The 19,857-nt window shown below is 41.2% G+C and overlaps 1 protein-coding gene across 29 annotated transcripts in view; it reads left to right on the forward strand.

The window, feature by feature from the left end:
* NRXN1 (neurexin 1) overlaps window positions 1-19,857 on the forward strand; it is a 1,023,765-nt gene that overhangs the window by 117,552 nt on the left and 886,356 nt on the right. For 18 of the 29 annotated variants that reach the window (XM_079968418.1, XM_079968429.1, XM_079968424.1 and 15 more), the window contains exons 3-4: window positions 4,876-4,893; window positions 10,829-10,858. The exons of 6 other annotated variants lie outside the window; for them this stretch is intronic. In XM_079968418.1, the coding sequence (XP_079824544.1) occupies window positions 4,876-4,893; window positions 10,829-10,858 (48 nt within the window). The remainder of the gene's footprint in view (window positions 1-4,875; window positions 4,894-10,828; window positions 10,859-19,857) is intronic. 5 more of the 29 variants (XM_079968440.1, XM_079968421.1, XM_079968425.1 and 2 more) reach the window with 1 other exon arrangement.

Here is a 19,857-nt window from a genome sequence, read left to right on the forward strand (position 1 = left end):
TGTAGGTTCATAAAGATCATGATGCTATTCACCTGTCTGATCTCAGTGGATAATTGATTCCAGGGAGCTGGAGTTGCAATGCTAAAATCCTGTGGGTTTTTTTGTACACCTCTGGGGCACATGGTACTCTCAGCAGTGCCCCATCTGAGGACACAGAGGAGAAAAGCAGTCTTTTAAATATTATGGCCTCAGGTTGGTTAGGACTTTAAATACACCAAGCAGGACCTTCATAGAAACACAGAACATTAGAGTTGAAAGGGATCCTGTGGATCATTTAGTTCAACCCACTGGGATGCAGGAATATGCAGCTGTCCCATATAGGGATCAAACTTGCGACCTTGGCGTTATCACCACTGTGCTCTAACCAAATGAGCTGCTTGGTTGTATATTGGCTCCTGGTTGCATATTGGCACTAAAGGATCTGCCAAGGTAACTGCTAATTACATAAATAATAATAACATCGTCATTAAATACGGTTGTTGTTGTTGTTAAAATTTCAATACCGCCCTTCATGTGAAGATCACAGGGCAGTCTGCAATATAAAAACACAGAAATACATACCATAATAACAAACAATAACAGTAAACAACCCACCCATCCGGACTGTGGGTGCTGACCACTCAGGAGGTGCACAAATGAATAAGAGTGCTGGACTGAAAAAGCCTCACTATGACTTTCAAGCCTCACTATGTAATGACAAAGAAATCTACATCTCCATTAACCTCAGCATTCAAGGGGGCTCACAGAGGTTAATAAATAGGGTAATAATGCAATTACAAGGCAAGTCACATAATATCTGTGAAAGTTTCAGGTGCTTTGTACCTCCATTCTTGCCTTCTTGTAGATTAATTAGGACTGGGAATCAGAGCCCCCTGCCTCCCTTTCTCCTACATAGGCATTGACTGAACAAGCCAAGCCCTGAAGCTTGTCTCATTCCCCATTTTCCATGGCCTACTACTACCAGCAGCATTTCTAAGCGCTAGTTGAGTACTTTATTTTGTAGGGTCTAATTAATGCAGAGGCACTGACCAGTTTCCAAGCACAGGTTCAAACCTGCCCAGATACCTAGAATGCTGTTGGTCTGTATGTGTTTTAATTTATTGCTGGTTTTCATTCTTTAAGTGTTTTCAATAGTTGTTTTGATTGTTTAACCATAATTCTATTGCTTTCTTCATTTTGCGAACGACACTGAGGGTGGTTGTTGTTTATAATCAAGCAGTATATAAACATTATGAAACAAACAAGCAAACAATGTGTACATTTGGGTAGCCTGCATCCCACTTACATCAGAACGCTGGAGCTCCTTAATTCTCATCTCACACAGTGACCCATTCAGAGGTGACACTAAACCAAACCATGAACATATAAACAAGCAAGCTCCCATGGAGGAGATTGCAACTGATTTGCTTCTTCTCCAGACCTGATGCTTCTGTGAAGCTGTGGGCTAAGCCATTGTTTGGCTTAGCATTTAATCCAAACCCAGGCATATGGTTTGCCTTACTCCAGACAAACCACTACTTTTATCCATACTTCCCCCCATCCCTTGTGTTTTGTCTGGAGAAGATAAACCATGAGTCACAGCATTCTATTTTTTTTTTATAGATAATATTTATTCAAATTTTAAAGGTTACAAAAAGAAGGAAAAAAAAGAAAAAAGAAAAGTAAAAAAGACAGAAAAAAGACAGAAAAAATACAATCAATTAAAAAAAAAATAGAACAAATCGAACATTTACGTAGCATTCTTTCCTTTACTTATTTCTTTGACCTCCTCACATCTCCCATTTTTGTATTCTAATTCAAATTATTGTTTCAGCAAATCCTTCCAACCTTATTTTTATCTTAATAATTTGTTCTTAATATACTATAATTTTACATTCTCTCTTTCACCAATTCATTTTTACTTAATTCTTTATGTCCTTTCTGCCAAAACCACATAATTTTCTTTTTCCAACATCTTTCTAACAATCCTTAATTTTACAATATTTTTGAAGATAAACTTTAAATTTTTTCCAATCTTCTTCCACCGACTCTTCTCCTTGGTCCTGGATTCTGCCAGTCATCTCAGCCAGTTCCATGTATTCCATCACCTTCATCTGCCATTCTTCCCGGGTGGGTAGATCTTGTGTTTTCCAATACTTTGCAATAAGTATTCTTGCTGCTGTTGTGGCGTACATAAAAAAAGTTCGAGTCACAGCATTCTAAACCAAACCGTGGTGTATCTCACAGCAGCATAGCAGCTGGCAGATGAGTTGGGAAGGAAAACCAATGCCATCTTCTCTCTAGGATCCCACATGTTTGCACATACATGCTAAACCATGGCTTGGCTTACTGCTACGTGTGAACTGAGTTTATAGGCTAGAATAGTGTGTACATTTTTTCATCCTACTTACATCAAATCTGTGGAGCACCAGAATACTCGTTTGATTGTGGTGAGATCAGTGTGCCAGCAATTCAAACCCTATGTTTATAGTGTAGGACTGAACATGTGACCCACCAAGCCAAACACAGCTCACCAACCACACTTAGAGATTTCCTCCAGCTTCTGCATTTGCTGCCTGCCAGGGACTGCAAAACCAGCGTTTTTCAAGCAATGGGAAAGTTACTCTTCTTCCCGCTCCTCTCCCCCAACTGTTATTCAACACACTGCATAGTTTGCTTGTGTGCTTTTCTATAAAGGAAACTGCCTCAGGAGTATATTTGCTGTTTTCCAAGTTCTCCATTTGACAAAATTAAGTTTTGATGGATTCAGTGAAGACAGCTTCTGAATGGAAAGAAATAATTCTGCTGTATGTGGATTATGCACTTCCGGAATGTACTAGTTTGGTTAGGATTGAGTGTCCGGATTGATGCTCTTCAAATCGCTTTACCTGGTGCAGTTCTACTGCAATCAGAATAGTCATGGGTAAGCTGTGTGAGAGCTGCATTTAGACCAGTTACCTCCCCATATTTTCAATAATTATATGCAGTAATGAGTTATTTTACTGATTTTGAATTCAAGAGAAATTGTCACTGTCAATGTGAAATGCAGAATTAAGTAGTTTCATTACAGTAAGTAGACATAATTATGCTGCTGTCACTCATTTGTACTACTGACCTCCTAAGACTTCCCTAGCCTGTTTACTAGGATTATACAGTTTGACCTTAAACAAGCAAGGTGGAATTATTCTGGAACTAGACACTGCTTCTACATAGTTTGCAGTTTTGAGAAATAGCCTTTGCCTTTCATAGCTGCATTCAGCATGGATTGGAAGGAGTGCAACTTTCACAGGAAATTGTGAAAAATCTAAGCAGGGATGGCCAGGATGGTGTCTGTTTGACTCTTAACTTACTTCAGCCCCAGCTAGCGTGGCCAAAGGTGATGGGTGATAGGAGTCGTAGTTCATTGAAATTTGAAGTCTATCAGGTTGGGGAAGGCTGGTGTAGAATGGCCAGAGTACAGAAGAGGGAAGGAATTCCATCAAGCTTAGCACCAGTTCTTGACACCTAAGATCATTTGCTGGTGCTCTGGCACTTTCCCTTCAAACTAGTCTACAAGTTCTTCGCAGTGCTTTACAGCAACTGTGCTTCAGGGACATGGAAGGGATTTTAAAATGGTAGCTTGTAGATATCAACTGCTGCCGCTGGCAGATGAACCCAAGTCCGGGAACCCGCTGAGATAGGTCCATGTCGGGTCATGTTGCAGAGAGTCGCTTTAAACTTGGAACTAGCCTTGGATTCTCTACTTTTAACAGATGTGAATAAAAGAGGTGATTTCGGCTGGCGCGGCATTTTTCTCCTGTGAGGCACAGTGCCACCTGCTTCACTCCGTTGAAGAAGATACCGCTGCCTGCATTATGTTGCTCTAGGGGCAGCTCCGCATTTAGAAAGTCTGTAAGCATGATAGCAGCTCGCACGGAATGTCTCCACAAGAGATGCAGACTGGCTGAACCCTCATTTCCCAGGACTCACTGGAAACAATTGCCCTGTGCAGATGATCTATTAACAGAGAAAGCCTTCTGGGGAATGTGACAGCCATTAAACCAGTACAACACCCAAAATAAGTGTGTAGTGCAGCTGTACGTATAGAGAGTTTGATTTAAAGTAGGCGTTGACACTTTTTTTGGTTTCCTTTTTGTTATTATTTTTAACTGGCCCTTCTTCTGGGTCTCTAACATATTCATAAACCTGGCCTACACATTTGGCTAAGTGAAGCTTTCTTTGGCATGGAGAGAGCAGAGCAAAATCCATCACCTGCTGCAACCATACGTCTGTGCATCCAGTTCTTCTAAAAGGCACAGGAGCAGGCAGTCAAGTGTATCATTTTCAATGCCAGAGCTTTTCCCTGCAATGTGTGAAGTAGAAGTAAACCTGGCTCTGGCCTTTTATAGACAGCTTTTCCTTGGCCACTGAGTGGTCTCAACCAGCCTCCCTCCCCCACTTTATCTGGAATTAAGAGGGAAAGGGTTTCTAATCCAGAGACAGACTTGAATCCCAGGCACTTTTTTCGTTTCTCGTTTTAGAAATTAACCATTGGACACCATAGCACCCTTTGAAATCATTGACTAAGCTAAGGAACTCATAGTGGATGAATCCATTTAACAAACAAACAAACAAACAAACAACAATCACCCCTTTCACTTGAGATACTGCACTTTTCTTTTCTTTTGTACCACTTGCAGGAGTGGGGTTTTCCTTTCAACAGAAGAAACACTGCCTCCCTGTGCTTTTTGGTCTCCCCTGCCCCACTTCCTTCTGGATAGTAGCAATGGATCACTTGCATGTGGTGTCCGGTGCCTTGCATGATGCTCACATGCAAAGGCAAGTTCCAGTCTGCATGCTGCTTAATGAATGTTTTTTCTTTCCCTTTTTCTCTCCCTCCTTGTTATGTGCTTTCAGAAGACAACTATGTGGAAGGTGGGTGCTTTCTATCTTATTTTCCTAAGCTCTTTTCTTACCCTTCCTATCCCTCCTGTTTAGTGTTTTGCCTCCTGGTTAGTGTTTATAGTGGTGCTCCTTATCATTCAATACGGTAAGTTGATTTTCTGCTTTCCTTCTGGGACTATTTTAAGTTTCAACATGGTGGTGGCGGCGTAAGTTGCCCCCTCCCCCCTTTAAAATGTACTGTTGAAATTGGGAGAATCTCTTGGTTTCAACAGTGGCAGGGGGGGAGGGGAGGAGAGATTTTCTGGTCAGCATTAATGCACTAATAATGGCTTAGGAACTAAGAGAGAAAGAACATGGACGTTTATTTGTGTTGTATAACTTTAATCATGGGATCGCCTGGCTTTCTCATTGTTTTTGTACATTTGAAGAGTCAGCAGCCTTGCATAAGGGTTTTTGTGCCCAGAAAGTTTTTAATCTGTTGTTCCCTAACTGCACCCTGCTTTTGAAGCTCCCCAGAGTTTTTTAAAAAGCACCATGCAATGTGGTCTTATTGTTGTTGCACATACAGATATCATCGCCATAAGTACTACTGCCTGCCATCACCATTGTCACACCAGAAGCTCCTGGTCCTTGCTCAGGGCAAGCTCAATGGCAGTTGTGTTGTTGAGGGACTGCTGTTAGGGAGAAGAAGCTTGGAATGGCCTTCTGAGCATGTGCAAGCCCTTCCATGCATCTCAAGGGGCTTGCTATATTGTGGTCACAGTTTTTGACACCAGTAAGTGGGAGCAAAAATACATCTAGAGATGACTCTCTAGCTCCTGTGACTTGTGCCACAGAGGTTGATTGTGATACTGTGACTCAGGGTCTTTTAGAGCACCACCAATCTGGTGTAGAGAGAAGCTGTCACCCTTTTTTTACTGTTCTATGAGGGGAGGGAGAGAAATGACGGATCCATAAAATGATGGATGAAAATCTGAAATCATTGGCAAAACTGCCCTAACTTCAAGACAGGCCATTCATTTGCCATTTGTTAAACTAATTGGCACTGATTGCCATTCATTCTGGTCCTCTATAAGAGTACTTAATGTCCACATTAGTTAGTTATGTGAGCCATTAGCAGCTTCTTATTTATTAATTACATTTTTATGACACAAAATACCCTGGTGGTTTACAGAAAATATATATATGAAGAAATGGAATTCACTTCTGTCTTATACCTGTTCATTATTTCATTGCTCTTTGTGGCATTATGCTGCAGCCCCGAAACATCTGATTTAAGTGCCTCTCATGTAAGGTGTCTTTGCTCATTATTATTACTGTTATTTTCATTTACCCAATTTAAAATGCAGCACGAAAATCTGGTTTAAAAGAACTTGACAATTATAGAAAAAAGGAGTTATAAAGCACATGGCGACTCCTGAAAATATGCGTCTCAGACACCAAAGGCCAAAAGGAGAGTATGGGCACAATCAATATCCTTAAGTAAACCACCCCAAATGTGGGAAACTAACCCATAGTCTTGACTAGGTGTGTGGGGGTTTTGCAGCACCTTAGGTAAAGCACAGGACATCCATGCTCATTGTTGTTTACTCTGATATTTACAGGGGTCCAATGAGACTTTTAGACCAGGCCCCCCAGTTAGGGATCAGACAAGCTGATTGTATCAGCCATGCATAGTGATCTAGTGCTGAGCTAGCAGAAAATGCAGAAGGTTGTCTTCTGCCTGGGCCACCCAGGTGAGCTGGGGTGTTCTTGGTGGTTCACAAGTTATGTGGTCCTGTCTTCAGGTTTTTTCCTGGACTTGTTTTCAGGCAGAATCATTCCCATCCAGAGATATCATTATTATTATTATCATTACTATTATTATTTAAGACTATTCCAAAGGAACACATGATAAGTTCAAACAACCGAGCCGAGGATTTAATGAAAGGGAATAGCTTTTGAGAGTCCAGTGCAGCTGACATGAAAGTGCACTGTGAGTCAGATATTCAGCCAGTCTACATCACTGCATCTTCACAGCACTCTGTGGAACCACTTTAATTAAGAGCAGATAGGATTTTCTCTGTTAAGCAAGAATTTCCTTAACCAAATTGACCTTAGGGGGGGAAATAAAATAAAAAGACAGGCATAAGATATCATTGGCCCATCTTTGCAAACTAGCATATGCCGAAGGGTAGTAGCTGAAGTTGAATATGCAAAAAAATCTGCTTGTAGCGTGTACATATATCTATATATTCTAAATCTCTTAGGACTCATTTACACAATTCCTTTTTTGGCATGATGCTCAGCCGTAGAAGAAGTCATGGTGCATCATTTCTAATGTTAAATGAATCATTTCAAGTACTATGGTACCTTGAACCAATCCAGCTGTTTTGCAAATATAATTCTTTAGGATAGGGCTCCAATGTGGACACTAAGTTTCTAGTTGTGGTGCATAGTAATATTTAATCCAACATCGATCTAGAGTCAAAACAAAATAAAAAAATTCCTTCCAGTAGCACCTTAAAGACCAACTAAGTTAGTTCTCGGTATGAGCTTTCGTGTGCATGCACACTTCTTCAGCTCATGCACACTTCTTCGAAAGCTCATACCAAGAACTAACTTAGTTGGTCTTTAAGGTGCTACTGGAAGGATTTTTTTTATTTTGTTTTGACTATGGCAGACCAACACGGCTACCTATCTGTAAATCGATCTAGAGTTTCTTGTTTGTTTGTTTTTTGCTTTAAAACAATCTGTTCTTGTGTCCTGAGCATTTTTAATAATATCCACCTAAAAAGGAAAGAAAAAGAAAAACATTTTCCATGTCATAAGTTCACCAGTAACAATGAATGGGTGCCAATTGCAAATAAATACTGGGCAAGCTTGGCCGTTTCAAAACTTTTGCTAAATGCAGGTAAAATAGAGACCACTCTTATAAGACAGGTGTGGAGAACCTTTAGTCCTACAATTGTTGCTGAGCTACTTCTCCAATTAGTCCCAGCAAGCATGGCCAATGGGAGTCTTAATTCAACAACATCTAGAGGGCCAGAGGTTCCAAGCATGGCCAATGGGAGTCTTAATTCAACAACATCTAGAGGGCCAGAGGTTCCTGGCACTTGATCTAGGACATCAGAACATTTCTCAATGCAAGGTGAATATTTTCAAATTATGATATGCAAGTCAAAATGTTCTGGGAAACCCACACAACTGGCCATGCTTTGCGAGCAGTTCTTCTGCATCTCTAGTTAGGACTGGGATAGATTCTTGCCTGAAACCCCAGAGAGCCACTTCCGGTCACTGAAGCCATTACTAAGGTAGAGGGACCAAAGGGAGCTTCCTTTATTCTACATATTTCAGTATGTATATGTCAGAATAAAATGAGCTGGGATTGTATGCACCTTGGCTCCGCAGAGAATTCCAGGCATTCATTTGCGGTAGGAATGTGCAGGCACTAATGTGTGCAAACAGGGATTAGGAACCCATGGCCCTCCTGACATTGCTGGACTCCAGCTCCCATCACCTGCAGCCAGCATAACCAATGGCCAGGGATGATGGGTGTTGTAGTCCAAAAGCATCTGGAAGGCCATAGGTTGCCCATCCCTGAGCTATTGGAAAGAGCATTGATGGTCTCAGTCTTGTTCCTGCAACTTTATGCACATAGGAGATGTTCAGGGTTTTGGGGTTTATTTCTTTTGTTTTCTGTCCCACCGTAACCATTGTATCCAAGACACTGATACTTATTTCAGCCCTTGCCCACATTTTTTTAAACAACAACAAAAACAAACTTAAAGGCTCATTTTCACAGTGATTTATTGTATTGCAAAATATAATTTTCCTTGTGCTCTAAAGAAACCCAGGACCCAGATGGTGCTTCATATTGTGTTTTGCTTGCATACAGGAGCTTTTCAGTTCCCTCTTCCAGTACCAGCCCTCTTATGACCCCAGAACCCGCCCCCCCCAATCAATCTCACAAGCAATAAATAAATGAAAAAGAGAAAATTAAGGTACTAGTAGACATAAAACCTTGAGCATATTTCTCATGGAACATGAAATGATTTTGATTGACACGGTTTCATGGAACATGCTCTTCTAATTCAGGAGCCCACGTCTTTTGGAAGATGTGATACAGTTATATGTTATATTCATTCAAAAAGCACAAATTGCTTAGTGATTTTTTTTCCAGTAGAGGAGAATCTTCAGTCACAAAAAACCTGGTACATCCAATTTCCAATCCTAAAGACAATTATAAATCCACAAAGGAAAGGAATTGGAAAACACTACACTCATGAGCCAAAGTTACAGCTCAACGAAAGCGGCAATCCTAAGCGCTATTAGTTGGGATGAAGCCCCAGTGGGAGCTAAGTGGGACTTACTTCTGAGTAAACAAGCTTACACTCTAACCACAAAGCTGAAATCATTACAGACTTCCTTCACTTAGTATACTGGCACTTATTGCAGAGTTGACATAGATTGGTGGACTCCCATCTTGTCTTCTCTGAAATCATGCAATTTTTGAGGCTGTCATTGAGTTTATGCTACAGGATCAGAATTTTAAAAACGTAAAAAACAGAACAAAACATGGTTTACTGCAACAGAAGCCAAAATAAGATTCTTCATGTGTCCAGATACTTAATACAGATTAATTGTCAATTTAGAAGACATATTGTGTTCAATGAAAAACTTATTACATTGTTTAAAACCTTATTTCATCAATTGATTGATTATATGAAGTGGCGTGTTTGGGGTGTGGGCTCTCTGCTTTTGAAATATTTCCTTCCTCCAGATCACTTGTTATATGTCTTATGTGTGCGCCTAATTTTTTATGTGAATTAAAAATCTCAAACTTAGGAATCTTACCTTCCAGCAAAAACCAGCATATTATTCTATTGCACACCTTCTTTGTGTGAACCAACCCAAAAAATAATGTGGGATGTACCATGAAATTGTTCCAGAGGGAGAGAAGCACACTTTTATAGCTTGGGGGGGTCTAAATGACTACTATTTGGATTTTCCCCCCCAAACCAATTTGCTAAGCATCTATTTATAAAGTGTCATCAGAGCTAAACTTTTGTTTAAGGGGATACAAGATGTGATATGCCAAATTTGCTTATGGGGGGGGTGGGGAACCAATTCTTTTGCTATTGCTTTAGCTCATTTTTTAAAAAATGGATTCGGAGAACTTGCTTTGCTTAGCCCAATTAAAACTTCAGTTCCCCACAATCGGCAGGGGGGCGGGAGAGTTAATTGGGAAACTGATTTCAGCATCAGTGTACTTTAAGCACAGCATATTTTAATTTGGAGAAACTACTTGGTGCCAAAACAAAGGGATTTTCTCCCCAGTTACAATTAATGCTGATATTTGCTTCCATCCCAATGGATGACTAACAACTTTCCTGCTCAGGAACAGATCTTATTCTACTCAAATGTTTCACACAAACAAGGAGACATCCCTTGCATTATCATTTCAATGTGACAAAGGAATTATTTTGTTTAATTATTTGAAATGCTCATTTTCAACGAGGGGAAAAAGATCAGACCCAGCCCATTCTTCAGGTTGACACTGTTCTACGTTTGGAAATTCGGGAGGGGGAAAAAAAAAGAAAGCTATTTTGCAGCTAAGTGTCCTCCTACTGAAAATGATGAAATTGGGAGACTGAGTGTTCCAGGAATTTGTTGAACTTGAAATGATTTTCTTATTATTTTTTTGTCTTCAGCCCAACTTTAATGCCTAGGGAAGAAGCTGTACAGGGCAGCATTAATCTGTGTTAGAATAGAAGCCAAATGGCCCCTTTGCCCCATTCCCAACCCCACAAAAAGCATTCCAACCAGTGGTTGAAAAATGCTGTTTTAATTTTCCACTGTAATGGAAAACATCTCACAGGAAACAGATGCCTGTTGCAAAAAACATTTTTTGGGGTCACTGTGACAATACCACCTTCCCGTGCACCCTTATTCATTGCTGACTGTGCTCTTGTTTCCCTTTAAGGTCTGGCGCACTTGATGATGGGCGACCAAGGTATGGGTTCTGCTCCTTTTCCACTCTGCTTTCATTGTTCCTTTATTTCATTTTGGTTTATTTCCTTTTTTCTTCTGTAGCTGCTTCAAAATCCATCATGGCAAATGATGGCCAAATGCTTGCGAGCTTTCTTGGGCTGCAAATAAGCACATGATCGCAGTCACATTATTTTTTTCTTTTTGTTGTTGTCGTGTGTGTATATATATATTTATATACATAATATGAATAGTGCTACATAGAAACTGCTTTTGGTTTTTGTTTTATTTTTAATTTGCTCCTCAAATCTTTTGATTTCCTTCTCTCTCCTTTTTTTCAACTGTCTCCCTTACCCTACTTGCAATATAATAACTGTCAGCAAAAAAAAAGAGTGAAGATCTGATTGGGAAATGGCTGTGTGTTTTAAGCACAACAGAGAGCAAAGGGAGCCGTACTCCCAAGATAGATTGTGAAAGAGAAGAGTCTTGAGTTTGTGCCTAGCAAGAGAGTCCTGCTTTGCATTAATGCATGACTGTTTTGAAAATGCGGAAAGCACTCGCTCCTGGCTTCTGGAATGCTAAGAATACAGTTTTGCAACATGATGAAATAAGTGGTGTTTCCCCATCACTGTGTACAAACCCCGCTCCCTTTAAAGTCAGTGTTCATGTTACTTCTGTGTCACTCGTTTGAAAATGAAGCATGGGTTACTTCTGTGTTCTCCTGCATGGACATGAAGGTTGCAAAGCAGCCATTCTTAAAATGCGACACCAACTGCATTTCCATTTGTCTTCAAACACTTGTTTCATGCCTTGTCTCTTTTCATGTTCTTGAATTGTGACAGCATTTACATTTACACACACATGACTCTTACTGTTGTTTCTCTTCTTTGTTCTCTCTCTTTTTGTCTGGCAATGCTTTCTTCATGGAACCATTTCATCAAATCCATAGGTAAAAGTAAAGGTATTACATGACTTCCTTCCTTCTTTAAAGTTTTGTTTGAATGTCATCTATATATACTTTCAATGTATGTCTGAGTGATGCGAACATGTGTATTTAGTGTTGGTGCACTGTGGTGATGGGAGGTAGGTATGTTTTTTAATGTGAAACACTGCATCAGACTCAAGGTAAGGGGTTGCAAGTAGGAAAGATAGGCAGATGGACCTTCCGACTCAAAAATCAACCACTAAGTTGAAAATTGCTGCTCTTATTTTTAAAAGGAAATCTAAAGTAATTGCATATAAATAAAGTCATTGTTGTCCGTACCTGATGCTTACTAGCACCACCATTATACCAGACAGTGTATAGACCATAATAGGTGGCACATTCCTTTTCCGATCGGTTTATGATCTTAGTGTCATGCATGGGGGGTGGGGTGGGGAAGAGTGAGGAAATTGGCAGGATTTTAGGCAAGGGTTAACTTGTTGTAGCTCACAGCTCTGAGGAGCAAAATCTGTTACATGGTCTTAGAAAGACTCTGCAGAAGAAATGCATTGTGTGGAGAGATTCAGAGGAGAAATTGGGTGGGGTGGGGGGCCCTATTGGCTAAAGGAGATTGCTGGAAGTGTTGGTGGGCAGCTCTTCCAGGATTAAGGGAGCAGCATGGAAGAAGGATCGGAGACAGGTGCTGGAGAAGGGGAGCTGAAGTCGAGTCACCTTCTGAGGTATGTATTCTCTTCTCAATGCCTGGCAAAATGTAAAACTGTCAAAGGCAGCTACGAGGATGATACCACCAGATAGTGACCGAGTGGACAATATTGCTCCAGGCCCAACTACAGTGATGTGTAAGTCCGAGTGCAACTGGTTTTCTGCTACAGAAGCCGGTGAGATTTCCTTCCTAAGTTGTTATCTTCATTTTAACCAACACCCTTTAAAATAAAACGGGGGAAAGAGATAGGAGAATCGGCAGAAGAGTGGGGAAATGCTTGCCTTTTATCCTTGTTTTGTTTACCTGTGATGAGAGAGTGAATCAAACCTTGTATGATATCATTTGGGTAAGTTTGAAATTGAGTTAGTGTACTGTAATTGAAAAAACAAAGTGGATTCCTAGGCATAGTGAAGCCCATTTTGTCGCTACTGATTTCAACGAGAAAAATGAAGCACAGGCTTGATTTTTTCTCCCTCTTGTTAAAATCAACCTGCTTATCTTTAGGTTAAAATGCCAAGGTGTATAATATGCCTAATTATTCTTTTTTCCTGGAGGAAAATTGTTTTAGCAAATTAATTGCAATAGCAGGATGAGCATGGAATGTCCACCCCCATAAGAACCCCACACACTAAATTTCACTGAATGTGTTATAAACCGCCAATATAACCCTTTTCATTCTGTTATAATTGTGGGTAGGTTTATTCTTTCATTTCCCTTCATTATCTGGGTTCTGCTGTACAGTGAATTCTAGACAACTCTGCCCCCCAACCCCCCCAAAAAAGAATAGTGGCTATTATATGGCTTTTGAAATTGTTGTTTTATTTTAGCATCTTGAAATGTCAGAGACACAAAGTTAAAAAAGTAGCCCTATAGCCTATTGAGTCTGTGTTATGGTAGGCTTCGAATACATGAAAAGTAATGATAGAGTTCTTGAGATTTAAACATCGTCGTGGTAGGACCTGTTGTGGAATGGTTAAAGGGTAGAAAGCTAATTGCATCTAGACAGTTGCAACTGGGTTGCCAATTTTTAGGCACGTGGGCACATTTTGGATTTTTGAGCCAGTACCATGGACAGTTCCCTATCCCTATTCACTGTTTTCTCTCCCCAAGGACAGCCCCTCTCAGAGTTGGTCAAAGTTGGGTCCAGTAGAATTAAACTAAGCAGGGGATAAGCACATAGAGCTGGAAAGAGAAGTGGGAAAGAACATCACTCTTCCAACTTCCTCCTTCAACTCTATATCCTTTTCAAGGGAGGAAAAAGGTAAATGCCCCCACCACATCATGACTGGGGGAGAGGGAGTGAGTAATGGTGTGTGTTTGTGTTCTCAGAGGTATGTTGGTGCCAGGGGGCAGTTCCAATGCACCCATGGTATCACGTTGCCAACCCCTGCCTTAAAGATGACCTTCCAAATCACAAGACATGTTTAAATTGTCACATTTTCTGCTTCATGTGTAGTTAAAAAAACAAAGCAAAAATCAAGAAGGCTTTAGACATATTTGTATCCCCTTTCAAGCTTAACGGGGATTGTGCCTGAATGTTCATCTACTGACAATATAATATTCAATTCTGTAATATTTGCCTATTGACAGTACGTCATATGCAACAGGCCTTGTGAAAGCTTAATGAATTTTCTCTGAGGAAAGCAAAGAAGAAAAGGATTATGCCTTGATGTCTAGTTAGACTAATTATCCGAAACCCATATTTACAGGAAATGTCAGGTTAAGAGCTACATGGAGAATTGCTCCCATTTCATGTCAAATGAGGATATGAGCTGTGATCCAGCTAAAATAGTCCAACCACATCATTTTCAGTTTGACTGGGTTATTTTTCTGACATTTTGCTCTCTTGCTTACATTCATTCCTTTGATGTGAGAGCAGTGAGATGTGCGATTTGGAGTATTATTGATAATTTATATTGCATGCAAATTATTGCTGTGAATGGAAGGAAAAATGGGGAATTGAAAATTTGCTCTGTTCATGACACTGCAATATCAGGCAGTATATAGTACTGCATGGAAAAATAGATGCATGGTACGTGGCAGCTTTTCTTATTTTTTATTTAAATTAACCAGCACTGGCCAACACAGCTTAAGAACTGGTTCTCAAATTCTCAATATTTATTTGGTGGGCTTGAGTACATTTTTACCTTCTTGCACTGTAGTCCAATGCACGCTTACCTGGAAGTAAGCCCCATTGAACATAGTGGAACTTATTGCTGAGTAAACATGCATAGGATTGTGTTGTTATTATACTATCACCCTTGGTTGAAAACTTTCTGCTGCAATGCTTTAACCCCCCAAAATAGTCCAGTATACACATATAAATTTCTCTTTCCCTCTCTCTTATCGCTTGGTTAATCCATATCTCATAACTCTCCACTCAGTGTTTTAGCTGTCTCTGCTGAAAAGCACTGTCTGAGCTTGGTGATGTGAAAGTTGTACCAGTTGTACTGAACTTGGTGATGTGAAAGTTGTACCTGTGGTGACTCATCTTCTGCTGGGTCATTCACACACATGCGGGCTATTTCTTCATTGTGCACTCAATCAATATACATGTGTGAAATGACCTTTAGGAAGATTTATGAAAGAAGGCAAAGCCATGATCAAATTTTCTGCAATCCCAGATTATACCTTGCAGCGTATTCGACATTCATGTTTACTGTATTAGTATAGCAGTTTAAAATAATGAATTGCTAGGGGTATGCATTTGTTTCAAAAACAAATGAAAAATGAAACAAGGGCACATTCATTCATTTTTAATCTATTTGTATGTGAAATAAATTAAAATCCTTTCGTTTAATTTCTCCCATTTGTTTATTAAGGGCTGGATTTCTGAAATTGACAAAGGGGCACAACATTGCTTTGCATTGCATTTATATATAGTTACATCTAGGGAACTTTTTTTAGGGAGGGGGATTCTTGGAGTGTTCTGAAAGTGTGAAGGCATGAAGCACTAAACACTGGGATGCTTGGAGAATGGGAAACCTATTTAATTGTGTATTACACAGGGACCCTTTCCCCAACATATCTGAAACTTGGCATGTCTGAGGGCTTAGGGGCATCGTGCAACATTGACAGAAGCCATGTCATTTGGGTGGAAAACTCCAAAAGTGCAGGCATCAGAATACAGGCTGGGTCTTCATTGCAATAAATGTAGAAACTAAATGAATGAGATTGTTTAAAATAAGAATAATGAGACTCACGGGGGAAAAATGAAACATATGAGGCAATAATAGACCAGAAAACAAAACAAATGGGGCTGCCAGAAAGTAATTGAAAAATGGCATGAAAAATTTCCAAGCACCCCTTTTGCTGTGAATGATGCAGCTGCAGTGCCAGCAAAGCATTATGCTACGTGCTTGCATTGTATTGCATTGGTATAGTTTGTTTGCAGGCCTCAATTCGTACAGCAGTGCAGTGTGCTTTGGGATTAGGCTGCTTAGTGACACTTGCCTCTCTGGGTAAACTGGGTAAACTCCCTCCCCAGCTGTACTTACCCCTTCCTCTCAGCCCTACTGTCTACCTCCCCCCACCCAAGTGTTTTTGCCCAGGTGGAATGTGTCATTCAACTGTGACATTGCCTCTAGCTGTTCCTGGATGGAGAGATGCATAGGTGGGTGTCTTGACTTTTGCATGGCCTGTTGCAAAAAAGGAATGCGGCAGAGTTACTGCCCGCCCCTCCCCCCGCCCCAATTTGCCTTTGGCTCTAACCTTCCCTGACATATGGCCCTTTGAAAGTTCCCCATGATGGAATGCCAGCTCTCAGTCTGAAAAAGGTTCCTCACTGCTGTTCTGTAGCCTTAATGCGCAGGCGTGACTTAACAATATGACCAAGCGGTGTCTTGTGAACCAGCGTGCAGGTGGAGCTTCATGCTCTGGCACCAGGGGGTGGAGAGCAGGCAGGGGCGGGGCTGGCGTGCATCCTGGGGGTGTGGCGCGTGTCCTGGGGGTGTGGCATGGTACCCGTAGGGGAGTGGCGCCCAGCGGGGGGGGGGCAGCTGTGATGGCCTCTGCCAGTGCCAGCGTAGAGCTTTTACAGTAACTAAGCAGGAAGGCTAGGATTTTAGAAGGCTGCTGCTGGGGGGCATTATCAGGACATATAACTGAAAAGCGGGTGCTTTCCGCAGGAGGAGAAAGTGTTTGCAAAAAAGCACTGTCTCGTTTTAAAAGCAGCTCTACTTTGCACCCTTTCTGGAGCCACCTTGTCATAGCGTTCCCTCCCCTTTGTTTCCAAATCTCTTTGACAAAGCCCCATGTGGGCCTGAGGCCTATGTGTTAGGTATCTTAGGTATACTGGCCTCAGCCCTGTATACCTGAAGGAGCGTCTCCGCCCCCATCGCTCAGCCTGGACACTGAGGTCCAGCTCTGAGGGCCTTCTGGCAGTTCCCTCACTGCAAGAAGCCAAGTTACAGGGAACCAGGCAGAGGGCCTTCTCGGTAGTGGCACCCTCCCTGTGGAATGCCCTGCCATCAGATGTTAAGGAAATAAACAACTATCTGACTTTTAGAAGACACCTGAAAGCAGTTTTTCATGTTTGATCTTTTATCGTGTTTTTAGTATTCTGTTGGTAGCTGCCCAGATGGGCAGGGTATTATTATTATTATTATTATTATTATTATTATTATTATTATTATAGTTTCTTTAACAAAATTTATATACTGCTTGATCAGAGTAAAACTTCTAAGCTGTTTACAGGAAATATTAACCTTATCCATGAAAAAAATTAAAACAGGGATCATTAAAACGACCAGTGAAATAAATTAAAGCACGTTAACATCTATCTGTTGTGATAGGTGTCAGGGTACTGACAACTTCCCCTTCCCACACAGAAGCTAGAATGCAAACATGGGGAGTCCTTTTGCCTGAGCTGCTTGAGGTTTGATGTAAGAATTCCTGTTGTCACACCAGTTCAGCCACTTGCTGTCATAGACTTTGCTGCCAAGAGCATGATACAGTAGAGATAACACGCTTCTGTGTAATGTACAAGGCAAAGCAGACCTCTCTCTCTTTCTTTGAATATGTAATGATAATTTCTTCAAATGTCTTAAAAAATATATCATATGGCATTATGAAACAGGAGGGCTCACATATTATTTCAGTAATCTTATGCATAAGGATTGATTGACCTTCAGAAGTTATGCTGTGTTAATTTGCTGTATGAATGCATGGTAACGGAATTAATGAAATTAAAGGAAGGATTATTAAAATTTGATGTAAAGGGCATATGCTGGCACGATGAAACATCCTCTCCATAACATCAGTGTGGGAACCAAAGCCCAGACTTTGATATCACTAATGCTTTTACACCAGTGGTTCCCAAACTTTTCCGGGCCACTACACTCTTTGCTCTATAAACTCGTCTCCAGTTCCCATTACCCTATAAAAAGCATTATTCAGAATAAACGTTTGCAAGACCCACTGAGGAAGATAATAGTAGGATAATATTTTATTTTTTTAAAAAAGAGGTAATTTATTGAACTTTTAAATTAAAACTATTTAGTTTTATTCAACAAAATTGATGAGCTTGATTCAGTGATTCCAGCTTTTCAAAGTCCGATAGTCATTTAAACCCCCAGCCCCCTCCCCTGCCACCCCCTTGCCTCTTAGCACCCCCACTAAGTAACCCCCCACTGACCCACATGCCCTGCCCTCTTTGGGAACCACCGCTTTACAGTCATGTTAGTTATGTCCCTCTTTGGCAAAGGACCATATCTGGAGTGAAAAGGAGAATGGAAAACATTTTCTCTGGTTTTCAGCAACACAAAAAAAACAAAAAACTAAAGTACTAAAGACAGTACTATGCACTATCTTTGAACCGTGTAGCCAAGTGCTCTTGCTATATTGTTTTAGATGCCTGCTGAAAACTAATAAAAATAAAAATCACCAAGCCTACTCAGACATAATATAAATTATTGTTGTTGTTGTTTAGTCATTTAGTCGTGTCCAACTCTTCGTGACCCCATGGACCAGAGCACGCCAGGCACTCCTGCCTTCCACTGCCTCCCGCAGTTTGGTCAAACTCATGCTGGTAGCTTCAAAAACACTGTCAAACCATCACATTCTCTGTCGTCCCCTTCTCCTCTCCTTGTGCCCTCAATCTTTCTCAACATCAGGGTCTTTTCCAGGGAGTCTTCTCTTCTCATGAGGTGGCCAAAGTATTAGAGCCTCAGCTTCAGGATCTGTCCTTCCAGTGAGCTCTCAGGGCTGATTTCCTTAAGAATGGAGAGGTTTGATCTTCTTGTAGTCCATGGGACTCTCAAGAGTCTCCTCCAGCACCAGAATTCAAAAGCAATAATATAAATTGGTTTATGTATATTTTGGGTATCTTGCTGGTCTTACGTGCACTTTATTGATAATTCATTATGTGTGTGATTATGTGGTTTGTATTCCCCCCCTAAAAACAAACAAACAAATAAATATAAATAAATGTTGTCATCCTGTTATGTACTGAGTCAAATAGGATCCAAACTGCAGCAGTCTGATTGGTCCTAGAACAATAGGATCCAAAAGGCAGCAGTCTGATTGGTCCTAGAACAATAGGATTCAGAATGCAGCAGTCTGATTGGTCCTAGGACAATGCAGCAGTATGATTGGTTGGCAGGAACCACCCAGTCATGCTCCAGATTGAAGTGAATCCACAACCTGATTGGCTTACAGTAGAATTCCGGAATTAGCCAATCATGTGCAGCCCATTGTGTAAATAATGTATATAAAGCAGATACTTTGAGGGGACATTCATTCCTCCTCACCACTATGAGCTGAATAAAGAGCATGAAATCACTTTGCGACTCTGAGTATATTTCACTGGCGACGAAGGTGGGATCCCGCTGAGCTGACTGCCACACACAGCACCGCAGCACCGCCACCTGCCGCACCGCTGCCTCGCACCGTGTATCCAGGCTTCAGCTCCGGGACACAAGGAACTCAGAATGGCAACCGACAGCAGCTTCTCGCCGTTCAACCCAGCATCCGGAGACTGGGAAGCGTACGCCTCCCGTTTCACCTTCCTCCTAGAAGCCAAAGGGGTCACCGATGAAGAAGACGCCAAGAAGAGGGCAATATTCTTCAGCGTTTGCGGAGAGGAGACATTTGAAATCGCCCGGGCTCTCCTTGCGCCTGAAGACGTTGCTACTGTTCCATACAAAACAATAATGGAACAGCTGAAGGGGCACTTTTCGCCACAGCCCTCAGTGGTAGCTCGTCGAAATGCCTTCTATGCAAAGCGGCAAGCCCCTGGGGAAACCATAACTGGGTTTGTGACCTCTCTCCGCCAAGCCGCCCGGTTCTGCAACTTCTCAGAGCTGGAGAACATGCTTCGTGACCGCCTCGTCGGTGGCCTGAGGGATGAGAAGCTGCAACGACGCCTCTACGCTAAGAA

Source organism: Podarcis cretensis (genome assembly GCF_951804945.1).
Source record: "Podarcis cretensis genome assembly, chromosome: 3".
In the NCBI taxonomy this organism is placed as follows: domain Eukaryota; kingdom Metazoa; phylum Chordata; class Lepidosauria; order Squamata; family Lacertidae; genus Podarcis; species Podarcis cretensis.